Below are 21,770 nucleotides of genomic sequence, written 5' to 3' on the forward strand. Positions count from 1 at the left end.
GAAGATGAGCATCCTCTGGCCCAGTGAGACCAGGGAAAGGTCTCCTGTAAAAACCACCGCTGCTGCCTTCCTCTCACTCCCTCCACAAAACACCTGCCGGTGGTCCCCTGCCCAGGTTTAGGAGCTCAAGTCCCAGGGCTGGGGCGGACCTGGAAACTGTCTAAGCCTCAGTTTCCCATCTGCACACTGGGCCTCCCTCAAAGGCTGCTGGGTGAAGGACATGAGGTCATGCCTATTAAATCCTGGACACGGTGGCCGAGCGTGGCAGGGCCTAGTGAATGCCCAGGAATGCTTGCTGGCACTGGTGAGCCTGGAGGCCCAGCGTGGAGAGGGGCTCAGGCCTGGGGTCGCATCGGGGGGAGGCCCTGTGGCCACTCATGCCAGAGGAACCCCAGAAGAGGCTGAGGGGGCGGCCGCAGGCACCTGGTCCCTCACTGGGGGCTGAGAATGTCCAGGATAGACGCACCATCAATCATGAGGCCCTGTCCCCCGTCCCCAGAGGACTCCCCAGAAGGTTCTTCCCCGTGCGCACCACTGCGGGAAGGAGCCATGACCACCCGGCCCCGGGGCATCCTTCGATCCTGCTCCCCGGGCCTGACTTTGGGAGTGGGGGCTTGACGGGAGAAAGGTTAGTTGGGGCAGGAGGCGGTGGCAGGTGCAGGTGGCCAGGAAGAACTGGGAAGGAGTGGGCGCACGGGAAGCCGGCCTTGGCAGAGGCACGTGGGCAGGTCAGCGACCTGGGGAGGGGAGGGGGGCGTGCCTGTGTATGTGGATTGTGTTACACAGCACAGGCCCCACGGGGCCCCGGCCCAGGCTGCATCTCCTGTGCTGGGTGGCGTCCATCCTCACAGCCTCGTGAGGTCAGCATCACTGCTCCGTTTTATGGCGAGGAAACTGAGACTCGGGGTGGCTGAGTGACTTGCACAAGGACCAGGCACCCCCGAAATCCAGCCTGGTGCCCCACAATAACCCCATTTTGCAGACATGGAGACTGAGGCTTGGAGAGGCAAAGTAACCTCCCCATAGCGACAGAGCGCCTAGGACTCTCCACTCCCGACTCCAGCCGGTCTCCGACCGCGGCTGCCCACAGGGAAGCTCCAGAGGAACCCGGACGCCCGCGGTGGCTGCCCCTCCTTCTCAGGAAGCCGCACCCCTGACAGTCCCAGAGGGCCCGGGTTCACACAGGCCACCCACGTCCACAGCCAGAGCTCCACGGTGCAATTCGAGACCCCAGTGCAGCCGCCCACCCTCTCTCACCCTCCATTTTCTCCTGTGCGAAATGGGCAGAGAACCCAAAGCTGAGCGGGTCTAGAGAAGGGCAGGAGGCGCGGAACAGACAGGAGCCCTCGGCAAGCCGGCCGCACGCCAGCCCCCGACACCCATTTCACAGCGGGGGAAGCCGAGGCTCCCAAGGCCACTGCCGGCCGCCCAGGGGAAGCTGGGGAAGCAGAGGCCCGGGAGGCCGAGGGGAGGGGCCTGCTTATCGCTCACCCGGCGGGGACCAAGGTCAGCCTCCGCATTCCTGCCCCAGCAGGCCGCTGCCTTCCCCCAAACTCGGGGCAGCTGGGAAGGGAGGAAGAGATGAGAGGCACCCGGGCCTCTCCAGGCCCCAGGCCTCTCCAGTGGGGCTGCCAGCCTGGGAGGCTGCGTGGGCACTGCCCAGAGAAACCTCGGCCCACCCCCAGGGTCCACGGACCCAGCTCCCACACCACACAACCTCGGGCACGTCACCGCCTCCAGGGCCTCCGTTTCTTGCCTGTAAAATGGGTTGGCCAGTGCCAAGGCTGATCTTAGCAGCAGCGGGCCAGATCTCCGGGGAGGATGCCGACGGCTGGGGCCTGGGTGTGAGGCCCGCCCAGCCCAGGGAGGGAGCGCTCAGGGATAGGCCCTCCTCCCTTCCAAACCTGACACCTGACTGACGGAGCGGAGGGCCAGCAGGACTCCGCTGAACTTCCGGACCTCCGGGCTTTTGGCAAAACATCAATAATGCAACCAGCAGCTCAGAGGCCACAGAGTCCCCCGAGGCCATGCCCCTAGACAGCCCTTCCCAGCCTGCACCCTACACAGTGGCCGGGAGGGAGGTGTTCTCATTAGGCTCCTCCTTCAAGAGCAGAAACAGAGGCACAGTCCACAGGGTCACAGCAAGGCCAGGCCAGGACGTGAGGTCCAGCTGTTGTCCCAAGCGGCCCTCACCCTGGTCACCTCCCTCTCCAGAGTCGAAGGCCAGCATCAGCCTTCAGTCCTGGAGGGTATATCGCGGGTGGTAGGGCAAAGACACGGAGATGGGGTGGGGCGGGAACCCGGGCCCCCAGCCAGCATCCTGGTCCTCACCAGGCCGCCCACCGTCTCTGCCCTTACCGGCCCAGTGGCCCCATGGACAGCTGCGAGGCCCAGGCCCACGGGGGTGCAGCACCATGTCACCTGGCGTGAGCAGCTCGGGTCCCTTCTTGACCCGGGACCCTGGGTCTGCTCCAAACAGCTGCTATTTGAGCACTACTGCAAACCCGCCCTGTTAGAAAACTCAACACAGCTCTGTTAGGAGGGACCCCGTTATTTCCACTCTAAAGAGGAGCTCCCCAGAGCGGGCATATGGGGGACACTGGCTGAGGCCACCCTGCAGAGAGCCACACCCATCACCCCCACTCTGGGGTCCTTAAGCGCTAAACATGAAAGCTGGTGTCGGGCAGAGGGTAGGACCAGACCCCCTCCCCTACTTCCTCCTCACCCGGGCAGGACTGGAGCCCCGGCCTCTTAGGACCTTCCCATCCTCATCTGAAAAATGGGTGTGCCCATTGAATCAACCGAGGCAGGGAGGGGTGCCGCGAAGACATGGCCTGGCCCGGAAAGGCGGCAGCTCCCCAGGAATTGAGACTGTGCCTTCCTGCGAGGACCCCAGCCCTCCCGACCCACTTTCCCAGGCTGAGAGCTGCCCCCTCCTCTCCTGGCCCTGCCCACAGTGGGCTGGGGACCGTCCTTGCTAAGCCCCGGAGCCTCTGGCTTGTGCCTGACCCCATAGCGCTTCTGGCTTGGCTTGGTCCAGACACTCTCATAGCTGGGTGGGGAGGTGGAGAGGCACATGCAGGAGCATCACCCGAGCCCCTCCTTGCTGCCCTTGCCAAAGGAAAGCCCCAGCCCAGAGAGGGCAAGAACATGCCAAGGCCACACAGCCTGGGGAGTCGGGCCGCGCTGCAGGGAGAGCCAGCCAGCTAGAGGGCGGGCGTCGGGGGCTGCCCCACCTGGGGCCGGCACGGTGAGCTCTGTGAGCTGCAGGGTTGAGAGCCTTTCCAAGGCAGGGTCCCTGTGTGTTTCATATGCTGGGCTGTCCTGGGAGATGGCTTGGAAAGAGGGATTTCTCCATTTCAGATAAGCTGAAAACCACAGATCTAACCCAAGTGATTGACCATGGAGGGGAGAAAGGGGAGGAAGGAGAGGAAGAGGAGGAGGAGGGGGAGGAGGAAGAGGAAGGAGAGGAGGGGAAGGAGGAAAGGGAGGAGGGAGAGGAGGAAGGGGAGGAGGAGAGGAGGGGGGAGGAGGAAGAGGAAGAAGAGGAGGGGAAGGAGGAAAGGGAGGAGGGGGAGGAGGGGGGAGGAGGAAGGGGAGGAGGAGAGGAGGGGGGAGGAGGAAGGGGAGGAAAAGGAGTGTGAAGAGAGGAAGGAGGAAGGGGAGAAAGAAGGGGAAGAGGGGGAGGAGGGGAAAGAGGAAGGGGAGGAAAAGGAGTGTGAAGAGAGGAAGGAGGAAGGGGAGAAAGAAGGGGAAGAGGGGGAGGAGGGGAAAGAGGAAGGGGAGGAGAAAGGGGAGGATGGAGAGGGGGGAGAGGAGAAGGAGAAAGAGGGGGAAGAGGAAGGGGAGGAGGGGAAGGGGGAGGGGAGGAGGAAGAGGGGGAGGGGAGGAGGAAGAGGGGGAGGGGAGGAGGAAGCAGAGGAGGGGAGGAGGAAGGGTAAGAGGCACAGGAGAGGGAGGAGGAAGAAGAGGAGGGGATAAGGAAAAGGAGGAGGGAAAGGAGGGAGGAAGGGGAAGAAGGGGGAGGAAGCGGAGGGGAAGGAGAGGAGGGAGTGGGTTGGTAGCAGCTGTCTCGGATAACAGGCATTTTCCTTCCATTCTCACAGCAGTGCTGGGGGCAGGTACTATCATTAAGCTCACTTTGCAGATGGGAGAACAGAGGCTCACCTGGGCAGGCCTTGCCCAGAGTTCCACGTGTAAGTGGCAGAGCTGGGGTGTGAGAAGGCCATGTCCGTTTTGAGCCGCGCGTCTGTCTCGTCATTTATCTGACAGTGAGTTCCCGGAGGCCCGCTCTGTGGGGACGGGGCTGACCCCTGAGTCTTGACTCACACACAGGCCCTGACGAGTTCAGCCTCGTCGGCTGCTGGCTCTCCCCGGGCTCATAAGGCCACGCGCCCTGCCTGCAGTGTGCAGGTGGCTGTGCCCTCACCACGAGGTCATCTGCGGTCAGAGTGGCGGGGCTCACCAAGACTGCGCAGCCAGATGAGGGGCAGGCGACGCCCTCCGCAGGTTCTGGACCCCCTCCCTTCAGTCTGGGCCACTCCTGCTTGAGTGCAGAGCAGCAGATGAGGTCTGGAGAGCAGACCTGCACCGTAGCCTCAGTCTCCGCCTCTGTGAAATGGGGTCAGGCACCTCCAGGAATACCCAGGAGTATGGTGGCTGGGTGGGCAGGAGCGCCGGCAGAGGCCCGAGTGTGGCCGGGCCGGGTCCATGGGGTTGGCGATACCAATCAGCCAGGCAACAGCTGCCTCCAGGAGGAGGCTGTCGATGGCAGATAGGCCAGCGGGAGTATTATTCACAAGCCCGTCAAGCCCAGGAACGTCTGGTTGGCATAGAAACAGGAGATAAGGGGCACAATTAATGGCATCACATTCCCTCTCCTTTCTTCCCCAACTGACCCATTTAAATCCCCAGCGGTGCTGGATGCCACGCTGGGTTCCTGGTGACCTCCGGGGAGGGACTGGCTGGGCTGACGGGAGTCCCAGGTCCAGGGAGGGCCGGGCGAAGCCTCCCAGGGGACCCTCAGACACAGTAATGTCTTAGGAAGGAGGCCATCTGGGGGTCAGCCAGGGAGGGGCTGGGGAAAGACCTCAGAGGGCCTCTAGTCTCAAAGGCCCATTTCGCAGATGTGCAGACTGAGGCTGAGAGAGGCCCAGGGTGGCAGGGCAGACAGAAGCTGGAGGATGGTGAGAAGGCAGCTTGGTGTCCACGGACAGACCCTTAAACAGCGCAGGCCTGGCCGCCTGGGTCCCAGTGCTGCTTCCATCACTCGCTTGGGCAAGAACCGTCTCTAGGCTTCCGTTTCCCCAGAGGTCAGAGTGATCGGAAGAGGACTGACTTAAGTGAATACACAGCCCGGCACAGAGATGGCTCGTAAGCATTAGATGTTATGAGTATTATTCTCATCAAATGAACGGAAGAGCCGTCTCCCTTCCCTGAGGCCCAGGAAAGTGGGCAAATCACAACCGGCCTGGAGCTGGGTGACAGTGTGGGCTCCAGGGTCTGCCTGACCCTGCTGGAGTCCAGGCTTAGGGGTGGGGGAGCCTCAGGCTGCCCTCCTGATCTCTAATTCTCTTTGCTAAACATGGCTTGAGGGGAGGTGCAGTGGCTCATGTCTGGAACCCCAGGGCTTGGGAGGCTGAGCTGGGAGGATAGCTTGAGCCCAGGAGTTCAAGACCAGCCTAGGCAACATAGTGAGACTCCATGTCTATTTTTTAAAAAAATTAATTAAAAAAAAAAGAGAGAAAGAGAAAAATGTGTCTGGGACCAGGACTGAGGTGACAGTGATGGATTTGCAGCCTAAGAGTCAGGCAGGCTTGTAGGCATTGTTCCCCTCAGGGTGGTGACCAGGGATGGGGCGACTGGGCCAAGGACCAGGTAAGCTGAGGGCTGGACCTGCAGTCCCTGGATGGCAGAGAGTCATGCCCGTTTTTCAGACAGGGGGAAACAGAGCCCTAGAAGGCACAGTAACTTGTCCCCAGTGGTTGGGCACGAGGGTCAGCCAGGCCCCCAAAGTCTCCTCTTTCCTGGATACTCTGCCACCACCCTGGGTCATGGGTTGGGTAAGGTGGCCCCTGAGAGCCTGGACACCCGAGTGCCTCCCACACACAGGAGCCCGGTGTGGCTGGCTGTGTGCAGACGTCCCACTCATGGTCATAACACAGCACAGAAACCACCCCATCTCCCTCTGGGTCCCTCAGCCCTCTCTGGAACTGGAACTGGCCCTTGCCAGATGGCACTGCCAGCCCCATGGGTGGGCGCTGGGCTGCTGGGGAGAGCAGGTGGGTGACTTTGAAGTTTGGAGTGAATTAGTCATCCTGTGGCTACCAATAATTTGTTTAATCAAACTCTGAGAGTGTGTGAAAAACACCTTCCTCTGAGCTCAGCAGCTGCCTGGGCTGGGACGGGAGGGGTTCTATCTGGCATGGGGGATCCATGGGCCCCTCCACTGCAAAGGGCCTCTGAGGACCCTCAGTATCTCCAGCCTGACCTGGAGGACCCCGAGTCCCAGGTCCTAGTCCTGACTCCATTATTCAGAGTGGGAGACTGAGGACCCGCCTGGCCTCCACGACTCCCCTGACCTCACCCATGCCTGCTGGCACGGGCTGTCCCCCCGCAGGTGCCTCTTGGCCCCTACTCCCCTGACAGCAGTGCAGAAGCTGAGGCCAGCCCTGCAGTGCCAAAGATCACCCCCTTCCAAGAAGTGTCCCTGACCAGCAGACGTGCCCCCTCTGATGCCCTCCGCCCCTCTCGTTTGCCACGGGGACCCAGAGCCTGCTTGCCGCAGTGCTCAGCAAACAGTGCTCAGCCCAGGCGGGTCTGCAGTGCCTCCTCAACAGTGCACACTCGCCTCCCCCAGAGCAGCCTGGGCCATGGAAACCACCTTGATTGTTTTTCAAGAAAACTCCAAGCAGCGTACACTTGGTTCTCGCCAGGAACTGCCAACACCACCAGCGTGATTCAAAGGGAAAACACCCTCTCCTCTCTCTGGAGGTGACAAACCCACCTCCAGCGGTCTCACACCATCTAAGAGGAATCGGGGCGGGGTGTCCTCCCCGCTCCCCCTCCCGGCCTGGGCAAAGTCAGTTTTCTTTCATTTTGACGGACTGTACCACCGGCCACAGGGGAGGATCAACTTCTTGGTAATTAAGTGTGTTTGGGGAGAAAACTCCCCCAGACAGACCGTAGCGGGGACGCCGGCTCCCCAGCCCCCACCCGGGCCGTTCCAAGCCCCCACTCGCCCCAGCCTCGACGCCCCCGCGCTGTTCTCCAACCCAGCGGGGCCTGGTGGCCAAAGATAAGGCCTCTTATCGCTCTTGGCGATCGCCATCGGGCAGACCGGCCCAGCGCTTATCGGAGCTCACATCGACTCGGGCGGGAGGAAAGCCCGGCGCGCTGGGGGCGCTGGGGGTCCCGAGCTGCCCCGGCCCCGCGCTCCCCGCGGCGGCCCGGCCTATCGCCTCCGCCATCTGGCCGGCCAAGGCCGCGCTCCCGCCTCGCCCTGCCCCCGCTCCCACGTTTGAAGTTAATAAGTGGAAGCGCCTATCGCAGCCACCATCGGTTGCGCGCCTTATCAGCGCGGCACATCTATCTCCGCACGGAACAAAAGGAGCACAGAGGCGCGGGCAGCTGCGCCAGGGCTTTGATGGGGGCGCGGGTGGGGGTGGGCGGCCCGAGGCGCTCGGCCCCCGCCCCTCCGCACTCGTGGCCCGGCCGCAGGTGAGCCCAGGTCAGGGGGCACGCACGGGCGCTGGCGGAGGGCGGGCGGGGGCCGCCGCTTGGTGACAATCAGCCTCTGCATCCTAACGTGCTGAGATCTGCCAGGGGGTGGAGGCGCCCCGGGCCGCGAGCGGCCCCGCCTCCCTCGTTCGGGCCCTTCCCCTGCCCGGTCCCTGGCCGCGCAACCGGGATGCGCCGCGAGGGCGCACGGTGCACCCGCCGCGGTCCCAGTTCCCAAAGTGCGCGCGCTCTGCCCGCCCTGATGGGCTGAGCTCCGTGCTTTGGCTGGCGCTGGCGGCCTTATCGGCTCTAGTGATCGGTTCCCAACCTGCGATCTCCCTGCCCGAGCTATCTGCATTTCTCATCACAGCGAAACACACACACACACAGACACACACACACACACACACACACGCCCCAGAACCCAACAGAGGCGCTCAGGGGAGGAAGGAAAAAGAAACCAGAGAACGAGCGCAGATCGGGACCTGTGGGTGGTTTTTAATACTTGAGTTGACATGATAGAAGGCGACTTTCGGAAAACAGGTCCCGTTTGCTCGTGGGAGTTGGGTTACGGGAACCCGGTTCATGCCTGTGATCCCCGTTCCGCACAAGGGGTCCTGGTGGCAGCGGGCGTGTGGACAAAGGAGGCAGTGTCCGGGCGCCTGCGGCTGGGCAGCGGGCAGGTTTCTGTCGTGGCCTCCCGGCAGGGCTCAAACAACCTGCCGGTCAGGCTCCGAGGAGGCGCCACGGGGAGGAAGACCTGCGCCTGGGCCCTACCGTGGAGGCGCAAAGTTATTATTGGCGTAGGGTGGGGAGGGGCGCTTCCTGTGCGCTCGCTCTCTCCTGGTACAACCCAGAGGCCCAGACCAGACAGTGGTCCCGAGAGCGCTGGGGCACCGGCAATGTGGCGGCGGGGCAGCAGCCGCTGACCCCGCAGAGAGCCGGACCAGCGAGAAACTTGGTCGTGTGCAGGGGAGACCCCAGCCCGGGGCTGCGTCCTGGGAGGCGCTTCTCTGAATCGGAGCAGCCCCCTAGGATGCTGAGGGCACCATTTGTGGCCCATTTCGCCTTGGCTGGGACACTTGCAGGGTCCAGGAGGTGTCGCCAGGCAAGCAGGGCTTGGGTTGAGGAGTCCAGCGCTAGGGCACGGGGGCAGGGGAGGAGGAAGCTGGGGGGCTGGAGCCAAGTGCCTAGGCTGCGGCAGCTGCGCGCTGCCCCTCCCCTGTCCTGTGGCTCTCTAGCGGCACCGGTGGGGGTGGGTGCGGGCGGGTCCCTGCCACTTGACCAGGCATCTCCACGCGGCCCCGGGTGTCGCCTCTCCCTCCCAGGTCTCTCTCTGCTTCTACATAGAAAGCCTGGGAGAGTCAACCGCGCCAGATAAGATCACAATTTCAGCCCGTCCCGACAGAACGATCTTATCAGGACGGGACTTGCAGAATGGAATATTTTAAACTTTATCTGAGCCCAGATCGGGGCCGCCCTATCACCGCACCATCTCACAGATGCGGGGGAGGGGAAGGCCGCGAGGGGCCGGGCGCCGCCCGGGCCGCGCCCCCAACCACCCTCCTCCCAGCCTCTGAGCGGCCCCCTCCTGGGCTGGACCCCCGGTGCCCAAGCCGAGACGCGGGGGCCCAGGCCGCCGGCAGAGATTAGATTACTGCGCGCTTGGCACAGCGCGGGGGGCGCGGCGCGGGGTGAAGGTCGCCGGCGCCCGGGGCAGAGCGGAGACGGGGGGGCGCGCGGGGGAGGCGCTGGCGGCGGGGCCCCGGCGGGGGTCGGGCGCGCGGCGGGGACGGCGGGCAAAGTTTGACTCACGCTTGATCTGCCGGGGGTTGCTCTGTTTCCTCCTGGACATGTCTCCGGCGCCGCGCGCCCTCCCGGCGGCCGCCTCTAGCCCCGGGCGGGCGGCGGCGGGCGGCGGGGGCGCGGCGGGACCGCGGGGCGGCTCATGCCCCCGGCCCCCGGTCTCCGCGGCCGCCCCAGCCCGCGCGCCCGGCCCGGGAGCCGCTGGCGCCGCCGCGGAGGCCCGAGGCTACGGCCCTGCGCTGCGGGCGCGCGGACTGCCCCGGGGGCGGGTGCCGGCTCCTCTGCTCCCGCGCACTCGCCGCCGCTGCCGCTTGGCTTTTCTCAATGGAACCCGCGGGCGGCGAGCGGCGGAGCAGGCGGCCACCTCTCGGGCGCTCCGGGCGGGCGGGAGGCGCGGGGCGGGGCGGGGCCTGAGCGACGTCGGCCGCCGCACCTCCCGCCCCGCCCCGTCCCCGGCGCCCCGGCCCCACTCCGGCTCCGCCCCCAGCGCCGCGGCCACGCCCCCGCCCTCCCGGCTCTTCCCCGGCGCTCGCTCCGCCTCCAGGCCCACTGCCCCGCCCCTGCCCGCCCAGCCTTTCACGGCGCTGGCTCCGCCTCCAGCGCCGCGGCCCCGCCCCTATCCGGCTGGGCCTTCAAGGCACTGGCCCCGCCCCACCTCGAGGACCCGCCCCTTCCTGGTTCCGCCCCGCCCCCGCCCCGGGAGACCTCTAGCCTCCCCAACTCCTGCTTTGCCCGGGGGCCATGTCCCCAGTCCTAGCTGGGGACTCTGAGACCTATTCGGTTCTGCTGTACCGCGGCACCTCATCCAGCCGGGCTCCAGGCGTCTCTGGCCCACCTCTTGCGCCAGCTCCGTCCCCAAACCTGACCCGACCTGGTTGGGCCCTGGGACGCTGAGGCTCCGCCCCCGCCCTGTAACTCCGCCCCCAGCCCTTGGTCCCGCCCCGGACCCCTGGGCTCCGCAGCCCGCTCCACGTGCGCGGTGGGGGCGGTGACGACCGGGTCGGGAAGGCCGAGGTCTTGACGCCCACGTTTGTCTTGGGACAGACTTGGGGCGTGGAGCAGATTCGGGCCTAGGAGGGGGCTTCCGTCCCAGACTGCGGTGAAAGCAGCACGGGGTCTGCGACCCCGGACAGGGACGGTCCCAGCCTTCAGGACTCGGGTCTTCCCCTGTGATCTCAGACCAGGATGGAAATCGAGGAGGGCGCGGGAGGCGGCAGCCCTGGGCTTCGCACCTTGGGGCCTCTTTCCTCACCGAACCTCTCCAGGGTGACCCACAGGAGACCCACGAAGGAGGGGTGCCACAGCGCCCGGGTCACAGCACCCTCTTGGAGCAGTCAGAGGTCAGCGAGGTTTCTGGGCGGGATGCTGTTAGCCCAGGCCTGGAAGTGGGGTACTGAGGCTGTTGCTCGTTGGGGTGTGTTCATGGCATCCGAGAGCCCCACCTCCACTTTCCAGTGAGGAAACGCCTCAGGGGCTTGCTCAAGGTCACTCACTGAGGGGTTGTCCCCACTCCCTAATGAGTTGTATCATTTCCTTTTAATGTTCTCAGCCTGCACTTGCTACCTGCTCCCCATCCCCCATAAGCATAAGAAACGGGAATGAGTGGGCCCAGGGGCTTTCAGGAAGGACCCCTCTCACCTGACGACGATGTCATTGCTTAGTGAGACTGGTGAAACACGCGCCAGCCTGCTGGGAGCTCCTGAGACCCCATCTCATGCCAACTTCTGTGACCTATGCCCCAGCTCCAAGGAAGAGGAGAAGTGGGGGCTTACCCCCAGAGCCCGGGCTCTCTCCCCAGCATAGGAGAGTGGCAGGTGGGCAGGGAGAGGCAAGCGTACATCCCTGGATACGTGTCCCCCCGCCGTGCCTGCTGCCATGGACAGACAGGAACACTGAGGCCAGAAGGCCGAGAGAGCTGCCCCGGGTCACACGGCTCCTCCAGCTCTCCCTGCTCGCTGCCCGGAGTCCAGTGGGTGCGGCCTTCCCACGGCTGCCCTCTGGAGGGGGTGGGGCCCATGTCTGATTGGTTCATTAAACCCAGGACCCGACCCCCCCAGTGTTTGTCGACTGGATAGAGCCCCCACCTGTCTGGGTTTCCTACTGGGCCTTGCCTTCTTCCCTAAAGGAGGCCACTTTAGAGGATGGGGTCCTGGGAGTTGGAGTTACTGGAGGAGGTGGCCATGGGCTGGCACTGGGCTGGGTTTGAGGCTCCACACACAGCAAGTGGCACCCAGGCCGGCGCTGCTGGAACGGCTGGAGATCTGTGTTGAGGTGGGTTCTGAGGGTCAGTGGAGTCAGCCATGATCATCCCTGACCGATACCTGTCTAGGCTGCAGGAGGAGACAAGGGGGAACATTTTGGCTGCTTTTTTGCCCGATCTGATTTATTTCTATGATCCCATATATAGAAGAAAACATGGAGCCATAGAGAAGGAGGGACACGCCCAGGGCGGCCAGCGACCGAGGCGGGCGGCAGGTCCAGACCACAGCCTGCTGCCCCGCCTCCGTCCCTTGCAGGGCCCCGTGCAAAATGAAAATACGGACCCCCCTCGATCAAAACCCAAAACCGCCAGGCCATCAAGGGCAGGATGTTGAGCCCAGCATGGTGCCCTTCCCAGCTCAGGCCCTGTGCCCCTGCACCGGTCACAGGTCCCCTAACCCTTCCGCTGGCCCAAGCCAGGGCTGTTTTTGGGGCAGATTCCTTCTACACTGTGTCCCGCTACCTGCCCCAGGGTTCGGCACTGTTACAGATGAGAAAACTGCAGCCGGGAAGGGGGCTGCTGACGCTGAGTGGTAAAGCCACAGGACCTCGCACTCACCGCTAAACCCTCAGGAAGGTCACCACAATAACCGCACACGGAGGCAGGGAAAGCACGCTGTCTAGAGGATGGCCTGGGGGGACTGTGGAGCAGGTGCAGCTGCCTCTGCCTGGGGAAATTAGGAGGTGACATCCAAGTGGGGCTTTGCGGGACCCCCTGATCAGGTGGGAGAGCAGCAGTGTGTGGGGTTGCTGAGGCTGTCTGGGCGGAGCCCACCTGGTACCTCCGTCCCCCACCTGCTGTCCATCGTGACCCCGCTTCCACCGGCCCCTGCGTGTTCTCGAGATGTGCGGAGATTCACATCCAGTCACCGGGGGGGAAACTGGAATTGCGCTCAGCCCACATCAGGTTCTCCCCTGCTGGCTTCCGGGGAGAGCAGGCCCTGGAGCACACAGGAAGTGCTGTCTGGCAGTGGCTCAGAGACTGCCTTCTTCTGAAAATGACCTCAGCCAGAAGACATTTTTGGGGTTCGAGCAGTGGGACTATGCAGGGTGGGCTGGGTCCGTGCACATAGAAGTCCAGTCTTCTACTGGGGATGGGGGTGTGTGAGGGGGCAAATGCCTTCCTATGCCTCAGCCCTGCCCCTGATGCTGGGTCTGTTTTAGGGGAGGTCCTCCTGTGAGTTGGTGAGCCCTGTACATTTGGGGTTAAGGGAGGAGGCACTCTGAGATGGCCTAAGGGCTCCCCAGCTCCCCAGCTTCCGCTCCTCTTTCCCAGGGCCTGTCAGCATCAGCATCACAGCACTGACTTCACGCTTCCAAGCTGAAGTGCGCCAGGGCCACGTCGCATTTGCACAACTAGCTGGGGTGAGGGCTCGGGCTATCCCCAAATTATAGATGCAGAAACCAAGGCTTGCAGTGGGCCAGTTGCTTTTCAGGGGTCCTGTGGCTTGGAAGTGCTGGTGCTGGGAGGGGGCCCGGATGTCTCACTCCAGAGCCTGAGTTCTTCAGCCTGACGCTGGGAAATCTGGGTTGGAGTCATGGCCCTGCCATTTTGGGGGCAGCCCCAGGCCATTCCTTTGTTTTCTCCTCTGTGAGAAGGGTGAGATGAGGGCCCTGTGGTCCTGGGCTTGAGTCCCGGCCTGACCCGTGGGCTGACGACGTTGGCCTGGCTCCTCTGGCGGGCCTGTGTCGAGCTATCCTGGCCCAGGAGGGCCGCCAGGGGCTGGCTGGCAGCTGTGCGTGGGCGAGGGGCTAATTGTGGCTCCACCCATGTGCCAGGCCCCCCATTGGCTGTTGGGCTGTGACTCAAGGAGCCACAGAATGTTCTAGAAACTTAAGCTAGGCCTTGAAGGATGAGGGCAAAGAGGATGCTCAAAAAAGAGTGATGGGAGAGAGAAGGGCATTCTTGGTGGAGAGGGTGCAGGGGCAGAAGCTGGAGGCCGGGGAGGGTGCACCCGGGGTTGCAGCGGCTGACGGCTGCACCTGGAGGTGAGGCCACGTGGGGCCCCAGAACAGGCTGCACCTAACTCCTCGGACTGCTCCCAGCATTCCCCACGGCCGGCCTGTGACCAGCATCTGTGACTTCACTTCCTTATGGCTCTGAGAGGCACCCCCACCCTGCTCCAAACCTTCGTCAGCCTCATCTTGCCTGCTCTCCCCTACCCTGCCTGGTCTCTGACGGAAGGCTGAAGCCAGCGAGGCCTCCTGAGGGCCACGTGTGATAACCTCAGGCTCTGCCCTTCCTTCATCCTGAAGCCTTCCCTGTACGTGGGTCCAGGGACTCCCCTAGGCACAGGCTGTGGGGCTGCCAGATGCACCCTTCCCTCCGTTGCCTGGCCTGGCTGCCCACCCCTCCCGAGGGAGTCCCCCGACCGCCCCAGCGTGCAGGGCAGGCCCAGCTGCCTCTTCTTCCAGGATCGGTGCTGCCCTCCTCCAGCAGCAGCCGCAGGAGACGCTGCACAGGGCCCTTCCCAGCCAAGCTGCACACTCTGCTCACAGCAGCTCTCTGCAGAAGGAGCTGTCAGAATTCCCACTTGCCAGGTTCAGAGAGGTGAAGTCACTTGCCTGAAGCAGCACAGCAGGGAAGCGCAGGGCAGGAGTCTCCCGGGGACACGCATGCTCTAAAATGCACTGGGGTGGCCGACGTAGGGGAAGGGGGGGCCCAGGACCTGTCTTGTGGCCCCCGCCTGGACTGGGCCTCACTCCCCCAACTGCCAGTCATTGCCAGGCCTTGGTGCCACCGGGCAGCCATGCCAGGGGCCTATTCTGACGTTTGTCAAGGCTGGCTGTGTGAAGGGTTTAATTAACTTCCTGTTTCAACGGGGGGATAATGAGTTTTAAATACCACGTGATTCCATAAGGAGGTCAGTCAGCAGCAAAGATGTCAAAATAAATTCAGTTAGGAATTGGGAGGCTGCCCTCGGTGGGGGGCAGTCCCTCCAGCTTTGGGATGCTGCCTGGGCCACCCCGGGCGGGAGCTGCTGCTGCGGCCCCATCGTCACTGGAGCTGGCTCTGGCTTTGGAGACGGGGATCGGGCAGTCCCATCCTCAGCTGGGGACTGACGTGCGCCACCCTCTTTCCGGTTCCCAACAGGGGCATCGGTGGCGTTTGTCCTGTGCCACATGCCCTGCCCCCTGAGGTACGGGCATGCTTCACCGGAGGAATTCCTCCAGGGCCTCAGCCACGCCTGGCCTGATCTAAATGGCAGGGCCCTGGGCCTGAGCCTGATGCTGAAATGTGGTGAGACTTTTGAGGGGGCTTCTGGAGGGGTGAGTGCGCTGCATCTGGGTGGAATATAATCTGTGGCCAGAGAGCAACTGTGATGGTTTTAACACGTGGCCCCAGAATCTGGGTCACACCTCCGTGCGGGTGGGGAGACCCAGGCCCCTTCTTGGATTTTGGCTCCGAGACTGCGTGGTCTGCAGGCTGTGCAGGAAGCCACGTCACTGCAACTCCCAGCCCAGCCCTCCCCAGGCCGGCAGGGTCTGTCTCGTCTCTCGGGACCCTCGATGTGGGAACTCAATCACCACGTTGGGCGGAAGCTCTCTCGGAGACGCCGGCCCCCAGGAATGCCCAGCCCTGCCCAAATTGGAGATTTGTGGGCAAAAGACAGGATGGCTGTTCTGAGCCACTGAGTGCTGGGGTGGCTTTTCATGCAGCCAGAATTGACTGAGACAGAAGGGTGGGAGAAGGAGTCAGAGAGGGACAGGGCCCCATCCGCGCCAGCCCTGGCGGGAGGAAGCACCGTGTGACCTTCACTCTGCCAGCCTCGCCACAGGGGTCCAGGTCAGTGTGAAAGGCGCCAGCTGTGGTGTGTGCTTCTCCTCACAGTGACAGTGCCCATGCCCACCACAAGGCCAGCAGTTCACACATACTGTCTCACTCCTTCTCTCCACAGTCCCAGGAGGTCTTAAGGAGCCCATTTTACAGACAGGGGAAACTGAGGCTGGGGTGTGAAATCCAGCTGGTGCAGGGAACCGCAGCTCCTCACCGGAGCCCTGACAGGGAGCTGCTGGGAGCCAGGGCTGGAAAGGCTCTCGGTGGCCACGTCGCCCGTTTAATGGCTGGAAGAACTGAGCTGCGGGGGCCTGTGACCAGCCGGAGGCCTCGGCCCCTAGTTCAGGGCTTGGCTGCTCCTGGGCACCTCCTCGTGCTGGCAGAATACATCTGTACCCTCCTTGGGCTCGGAAGCAGCCCTGGGGTTCTCCTGGGCAGTGCGGGCCCAGGCGTGTGTGTTCACCCCCTGCCGAGCCCCAGGGCCTTGGGGAGGGCCAGCTCTGCCTCCTCTCCTCAAGGCCATGCTGGCTCGTCAGTGAGACAGACACGCACTGGGGAAAGGGGCCGCGGCTTTGGGGCCCAGGACTGGAAAGACAGACACCCCTGGGCCTCAGTGTGGCTGTCCCAGCGCTGTGATCCGCCCAGGACTGTGGACTGCTGCCCGCTGCTTCCTGGCTGGAAGCTGAGGTGACCTGCTTGCTGCCTATGCACTGGGAGGGGGAGACACAGGCTGGAGACTCCAATTTCAGCTGCATCTCTGTGTCCCATATGTGGCACGGGACAGAGGACATGGAAGGACTGAGCTGCCCACAGGACAGAGGACACGGCAGGGCTGAGCTCCCCACGGGACAGAGGACATGCTACCCACGGGACAGAGGATACGCAGGACTGAGCTCCCCACAGGACAGAGGACACTGCAGGACTGAGCTCCCCACGGGACAGAGGACATGGCAGGGCTGATCTCCCCACGGGACAGAGGACACGGCAGGGCTGAGCTCCCCATGGGACAGAGGACACGGCAGGACTGAGCTCCCCACGGGACAGAGGACACGGCAGGACTGAGCTGCCCACGGGACAGAGGACACGGCAGGGCTGAGCTGCCCACGGGACAGAGGACACGGCAGGGCTGAGCTGCCCACGGGACAGAGGACACGGCAGGGCTGAGCTGCCCACGGGACAGAGGACCCGGCAGGGCTGAGCTGCCCACGGGACAGAGGACACGGCAGGGCTGAGCTGCCCACGGGACAGAGGACCCGGCAGGGCTGAGCTCCCCACGGGACAGAGGACCCGGCAGGGCTGAGCTCTCCACGGGACAGAGGACACGGCAGGACTGAGCTGCCCACGGGACAGAGGACACGGCAGGGCTGAGCTGCCCATGGGACAGAGGACACGGCAGGACTGAGCTGCCCATGGGACAGAGGACACGGCAGGACTGAGCTCCCCACAGGACAGAGGACACGCTGCCCATGGGACAAAGGATACACAGGACTGAGCTGCCCATGGGACAGAGGACACACAGGTCTGAGCTGCCCATGGGCTCCAGGGCCTACAAGTCCCATCACCTCATGGGGTGCTTCAGGGAACCCTGGCATCAGCTGCCACTGAGTCACCAGGACACAGCTGCTTTCCCAGGCCGGTCCTCTCCATCCCCATCTCCCCACTGCCCCATCCACACATTTTCCCAGGAAACCAGGTGCTCCAAGGTGTAGGAGAGCCTGCTTTAAATAATGAGTTTCCCAGTAAGCCGTTCCTGTGTCTGTTCCCTGAGGAGGGTGCACCGCCACCCCGTGGAACCCTGCCCTGCTCACCTCCTCTCTGTGGCAGGGTGCGGGGGATGGAGCTGGGCCTGCCACTCACCACTGGGACCCCTGCATCCTCCACTTCCTCGCCCCACAGGCTGAGACCCAGGGGTTCCTGGCACGTGCTCCCCTGCCTGCGTCTCCTCCATAGCTGCCCACCCGCTCTGTCTCCTTGGCCTGGCCCAGGGCACCCCCTTCTCTCCTGATCCCACTTACCCAGCAGCTTCGGGGGCAGGCCTCGGGATCTAGCAGTGGCTGCCTTTGTGGGAGCTCTGCACACGCGTGTGGAGAGCTCCCGCCCACCCCTGCTGCTCCACGCAGCTCATCGTGGGTGCTGGCCACAGAGGGTCTCTGGAACCTTGGGACAAACTGGGCCTCAGAATCCTGGGTGGGAGAGACAGGGTCCCTGGGTCAGGAGGGTTGGTGTGGACAGTGACCTGACTGTCCCCAGGTTGGGAAGGCTGGTGTGGATGGTGACCCTGACTGTGCCTGGGGCTGGGCCTCAGTGTCCACTCTCTCTGCAGGGGTCCCCTTGGGGCCTGCACAGCTCATGCTGTGTTCCTCTGCTCCCAGCTCAAACACCTGTCCTTCAGGGAAGCCTGCAGGGCCCCCCACAGCACTCCCTCTGTGGCTGTGTGAGTGGACCGGCAGGGGCCTGAGTGCACCTGGGGCTGAGCAGGCGTGTACGCATGTGGGCATAGGTGAGGCTGTGCTGTGTGTCCATGTGCGGTCCGGGGCTCCCTGCCTGTCTGTCCCCTTTAGTGTGTGGAGGTCCCGGGTGTGCATATGGGTGATTTGCAGGTTGGGTGGGTGTGGGGCCGGTGGGCGGGTGCGGGGCCGGCGGGCGGGCGTGGGGCCAGCAGGTGGCAGGTGGCAGGGGGGCGTGGGGCCGGCGGGCGGGCGGGCGTGGGGCCGGCAGGGGGGCCGTGGGGCTGGTGGGCGGGCGGGCGTGGGGCCGGCAGATGGGGCCAGCACGGGGGCGTGGGGCCAGCGGGCGGGCGTGGGGCCGGCAGGTGCAGTGCCTCTGGAGGCCACGGGCAGCTACCCTGCCCAGGTGGAGGCCGGGTCCCCTGGTGGGCGAATGCTGCCACCTGATGGCCAGGCGGGGGGTGTCCACGTTGTGGGTCTCTGGCCACAGGGTGGTCTCAGGCCTCACGGGAGGAGGGGTACGTGGACAGGGATAGCTCCCTCCTGACAGTCCCCTAGCAGGGCCTCAGATGGCTGGGAGCAGCAGCCCTCCAACATCAGCCCCTGAGGCTGGTGGGAGCAAGTGCCCAGCCTGTCCCAGAGCCACTGACCTTAGTAGGGTGCTCTGGATGCTGCCGGCTGGGGCTCTGCCTGAGACACGCTGTGTTGAACAGGAGCGAGTGTCCCGGACCAAGGACCTGGTGGGACCTTGAGGTTCCCACCCATGAAGTACATGGGGCCCTTTCACACACCAAAGCCAGACAGGTTGCCCTGTAACCCACTGCGGCCCGAACACCAACTCAGAGCCCAGCGCGCAAGGCCCTTCCCACGCCCTTCCCTCCAACCCCCATCTACGCCTCCTCATTAGAGACGGAGCCCCCTGCTCACCCACGAGGCGCAGTCCTTGTGCCAATCGGCACCTGTTCGGAAGGCCCTGCCTGAGGGCTGCGTCCACTGGCTTCCCAGGGCCAGGATCCTTGTACAGTGGGTGGGCAATGTGAGCAAAGCGGTGGGCAGACGGCCACATCCCCCTCACCAGCCCCTCCTGAAGGCAGGCCTGGCCAGGGCTGCCTTGTGGCATCTGCCACCATCAGGGCCAGGAAGACCCAAAAACCAGGGTCCCAGCAGAGAGCCGCGGGGCAGAGGATGGCTGGCATGAGGGGAGGGGTTGGAAGAAGGGAAGGGGCCGTGTGTGGGCCTGGGAACAGTGTTCCCGGCAAAGGGAACTGTGTCGGGGCCTGGCAGGGGGGGAGGCTGTGGGGTTGCAGGGGCCACAGTCACAGGCCACGGGTGAATTTGTCATCTGTCCAAGGAAGAGGGGCACCGTGTGCTTGGACAGAAGTGATGAGACCTCATTTAGGAGCTCCGCTTCCCAAGGAAGAGGGGAGGAAAGCGAAGCTGAGGCTGGTGAGGCCAGGTGCCTGGTGAGGCTGGGAGACTGGTGAGGCTGGGAGACTGGTGAGGCAGGGAGGCTGGTGAGGCCGGGAGGCTGGTGAGGCCAGGTGCCTGGTGAGGCTGGGAGGCTGGTGAGGCAGGGAGGCTGGTGAGGCCAGGTGCCTGGTGAGGCTGGGGGGCTGGTGAGGCAGGGTGCCTGGCGAGGCTGGGAGGCTGGTGAGACAGGGAGGCTGGTGAGGCCAGGTGCCTGGTGAGGCTGGGAGGCTGGTGAGGCAGAGAGGCTGGTGAGGCCAGGTGCCTGGTGAGGCTGGGAGGCTGGTGAAGCAGGGAGGCTGGTGAAGCAGGGAGGTTGGTGAGGCAGGGAGGCTGGTGAGGCTGGGAGGTTGGTGAGGCCAGGTGCCTGGTGAGGCTGGGAGGCTGGTGAGGCCAGGTGCCTGGTGAGGCTGGGAGGCTGGTGAGGCTGGGAGGCTGGCCTCCTCTGAGCAGCTCCCTCATCTGCCCAGTTGAGGGTCTACTCTGGCCCACCCTCACTGGAGAGAGTCACTTGTCCCCGGGACACTGGGGTCTTTGAGGGGCTCTTTAGGACACAGGAGGCCCCCGGTGCCTGAGACTGGGTGGGGAGAGTCTCCTGGTTCCACCCCTCCTGCTGCCTCTTCCCTTCCCTGGGTCGTCCTCAGTGGAGCTGCTCTGCTCCCTGAGGACCTCACCCCAGAACCAAGAAGCTTTGGAAACAGAGGGGGAGACTGAGGCAGCACTGCGGATGGTCCAGGGGATCTTCACGTGTTAACAAGCACGAAGGTGTCGCTGCCCTGCTGGGAATGGTTGTAAGATCCCATCCGGGTCCTGCCAGGGTCTGGAGCTCCCCATGCCCCCAGCTCTGCAGCTGGAGTGACGGTGTCTGACATCCACCCTGAGACACTGGCTTCGACGTCAGGCACTGCCCTCCCCACACCGAGCCCCTTTGCAGATGCCCTCGCGGTGTGAGTTCCACCAGCAACAAGTGGAAGGCAGGGGAGGCCCAGCGCCCACCTGGGGGAGGGGTGAAAGCTGAGGAAGCCCAGAGGATGCTGTGATGGTCAGTGGTGGGCATGAGAACATTCCAGAAGACAGTCTCAGGAGAAGGTTGGAAGTGCACAGGAGGGAGCAGGCTGAGGCAGGGGCACGTGGACACCTGCACGGACCAGAGCGTGGGGGAGGAGGGGACAAGTCTGTGTCTCTGTGTAGGTGAGGGGTCCTGGCTCCCCAGCCTGGGAGGGCCACGTCTCGGTGCGTGAAGGCTGGAAACTCACACCAGACGGGTGCCTGGGGGGAAGCCCGAGGGTGGCAGAGCCCAGGTCCCCACGCTCACCCTCCCTCAGCCCTGCCTCCTCTGTGGATAAGGCCAGCCGCATTGCTCCCTGGGCCCCTCAAGATGCTTCTGATGTGGGGGAGGGCCGCCAGGGCTCCTCAGCCTCCCCTCTGTTCCTCCTTAGGGGTGTGGGGGGGTCCTCAATGAGGATGGCAGGGGTGGGCTTGCCCCTTTCTGGAAAGCCTGGGCCACCCCCCACTGCTGAAGGGGTGTTCTTAGGACACGGCCATGGCTGCGTCACTGGCTCCTGCACTCGGCCCACGGTGGCCCGAGAGTGACAGCGGCACAGACACCCCAGGAGCCACGTTCTGAGGCTCAGGGAGGTGCAGGTGAGGTGGGGGCCGGCGGGAGGACAGACGTCACACAGCTGGGAGGTTTTCTGCGAAAATAGTGGGAATATATTTGAAAAGACAAGTCACTATGACGTTTACAGTACAACCTCAGGGCCCCTCCGTGCCTGCTTCACGACACGCCAGAGGCAGGAGGCGTGGTGAACGGCCCACAGCACCTTCCAGAGAGGCCATCTGGGCCCGATTTGGTCTCTTTCAAATATCAAAATAAAAACTTTTGACATACACATTGCACCCAAGATGAAAACTAAACAACAGAGCAAAACAAACCACGACCCTTCGAGATACTTATGGGGAGAAGGAAGCTCTCCTGCCCTTCTGCCACCTTCATAGACACGGCTGGCTCTGTGAGTGGACATCTGGGTCTGGGTCAGGTCCTCGCCCGAGGCCTCCCTGGCTGGGCAGCGCCTCTGCAACCCCAGCCCTGAGCATCCCTGTCTGGCCACCCAGACCTAGGGCTCACAGCCTGGCAGGGGAGGCAGGGAGAGAGTGCCGGCACGTGGGTGCCCGTGCCCTCCATGCAGCCGTGGTGGGGCCTCTCTGACCCCATCTGTCTCACCCGATCCCCTCATTAAAAAAAATCGAGGAAGCCTGTATTCACATTACAACACCAAAATAGCACCAGAAAC

General features: G+C 64.0%; 1 protein-coding gene across 1 annotated transcript in view; it reads right to left on the reverse strand.

The window, feature by feature from the left end:
- ZFPM1 (zinc finger protein, FOG family member 1) overlaps nucleotides 1–9,601 on the reverse strand; it is an 85,104-nt gene extending 75,503 nt beyond the window's left edge. Inside the window, exon 1 of the mRNA XM_064369932.1 lies at nucleotides 9,535–9,601. Within this exon, the coding sequence (XP_064226002.1) occupies nucleotides 9,535–9,574 (40 nt within the window). The 5' untranslated portion in view covers nucleotides 9,575–9,601. The remainder of the gene's footprint in view (nucleotides 1–9,534) is intronic.
- Between the last annotated feature and the right edge of the window lie 12,169 nt (nucleotides 9,602–21,770).

Source organism: Aotus nancymaae, unplaced genomic scaffold (assembly GCF_030222135.1).
Source record: "Aotus nancymaae isolate 86718 unplaced genomic scaffold, 86718_ANA_hifiasm-v0.15.2.pri h1tg000095l, whole genome shotgun sequence".
Lineage (NCBI taxonomy): Eukaryota > Metazoa > Chordata > Mammalia > Primates > Aotidae > Aotus > Aotus nancymaae.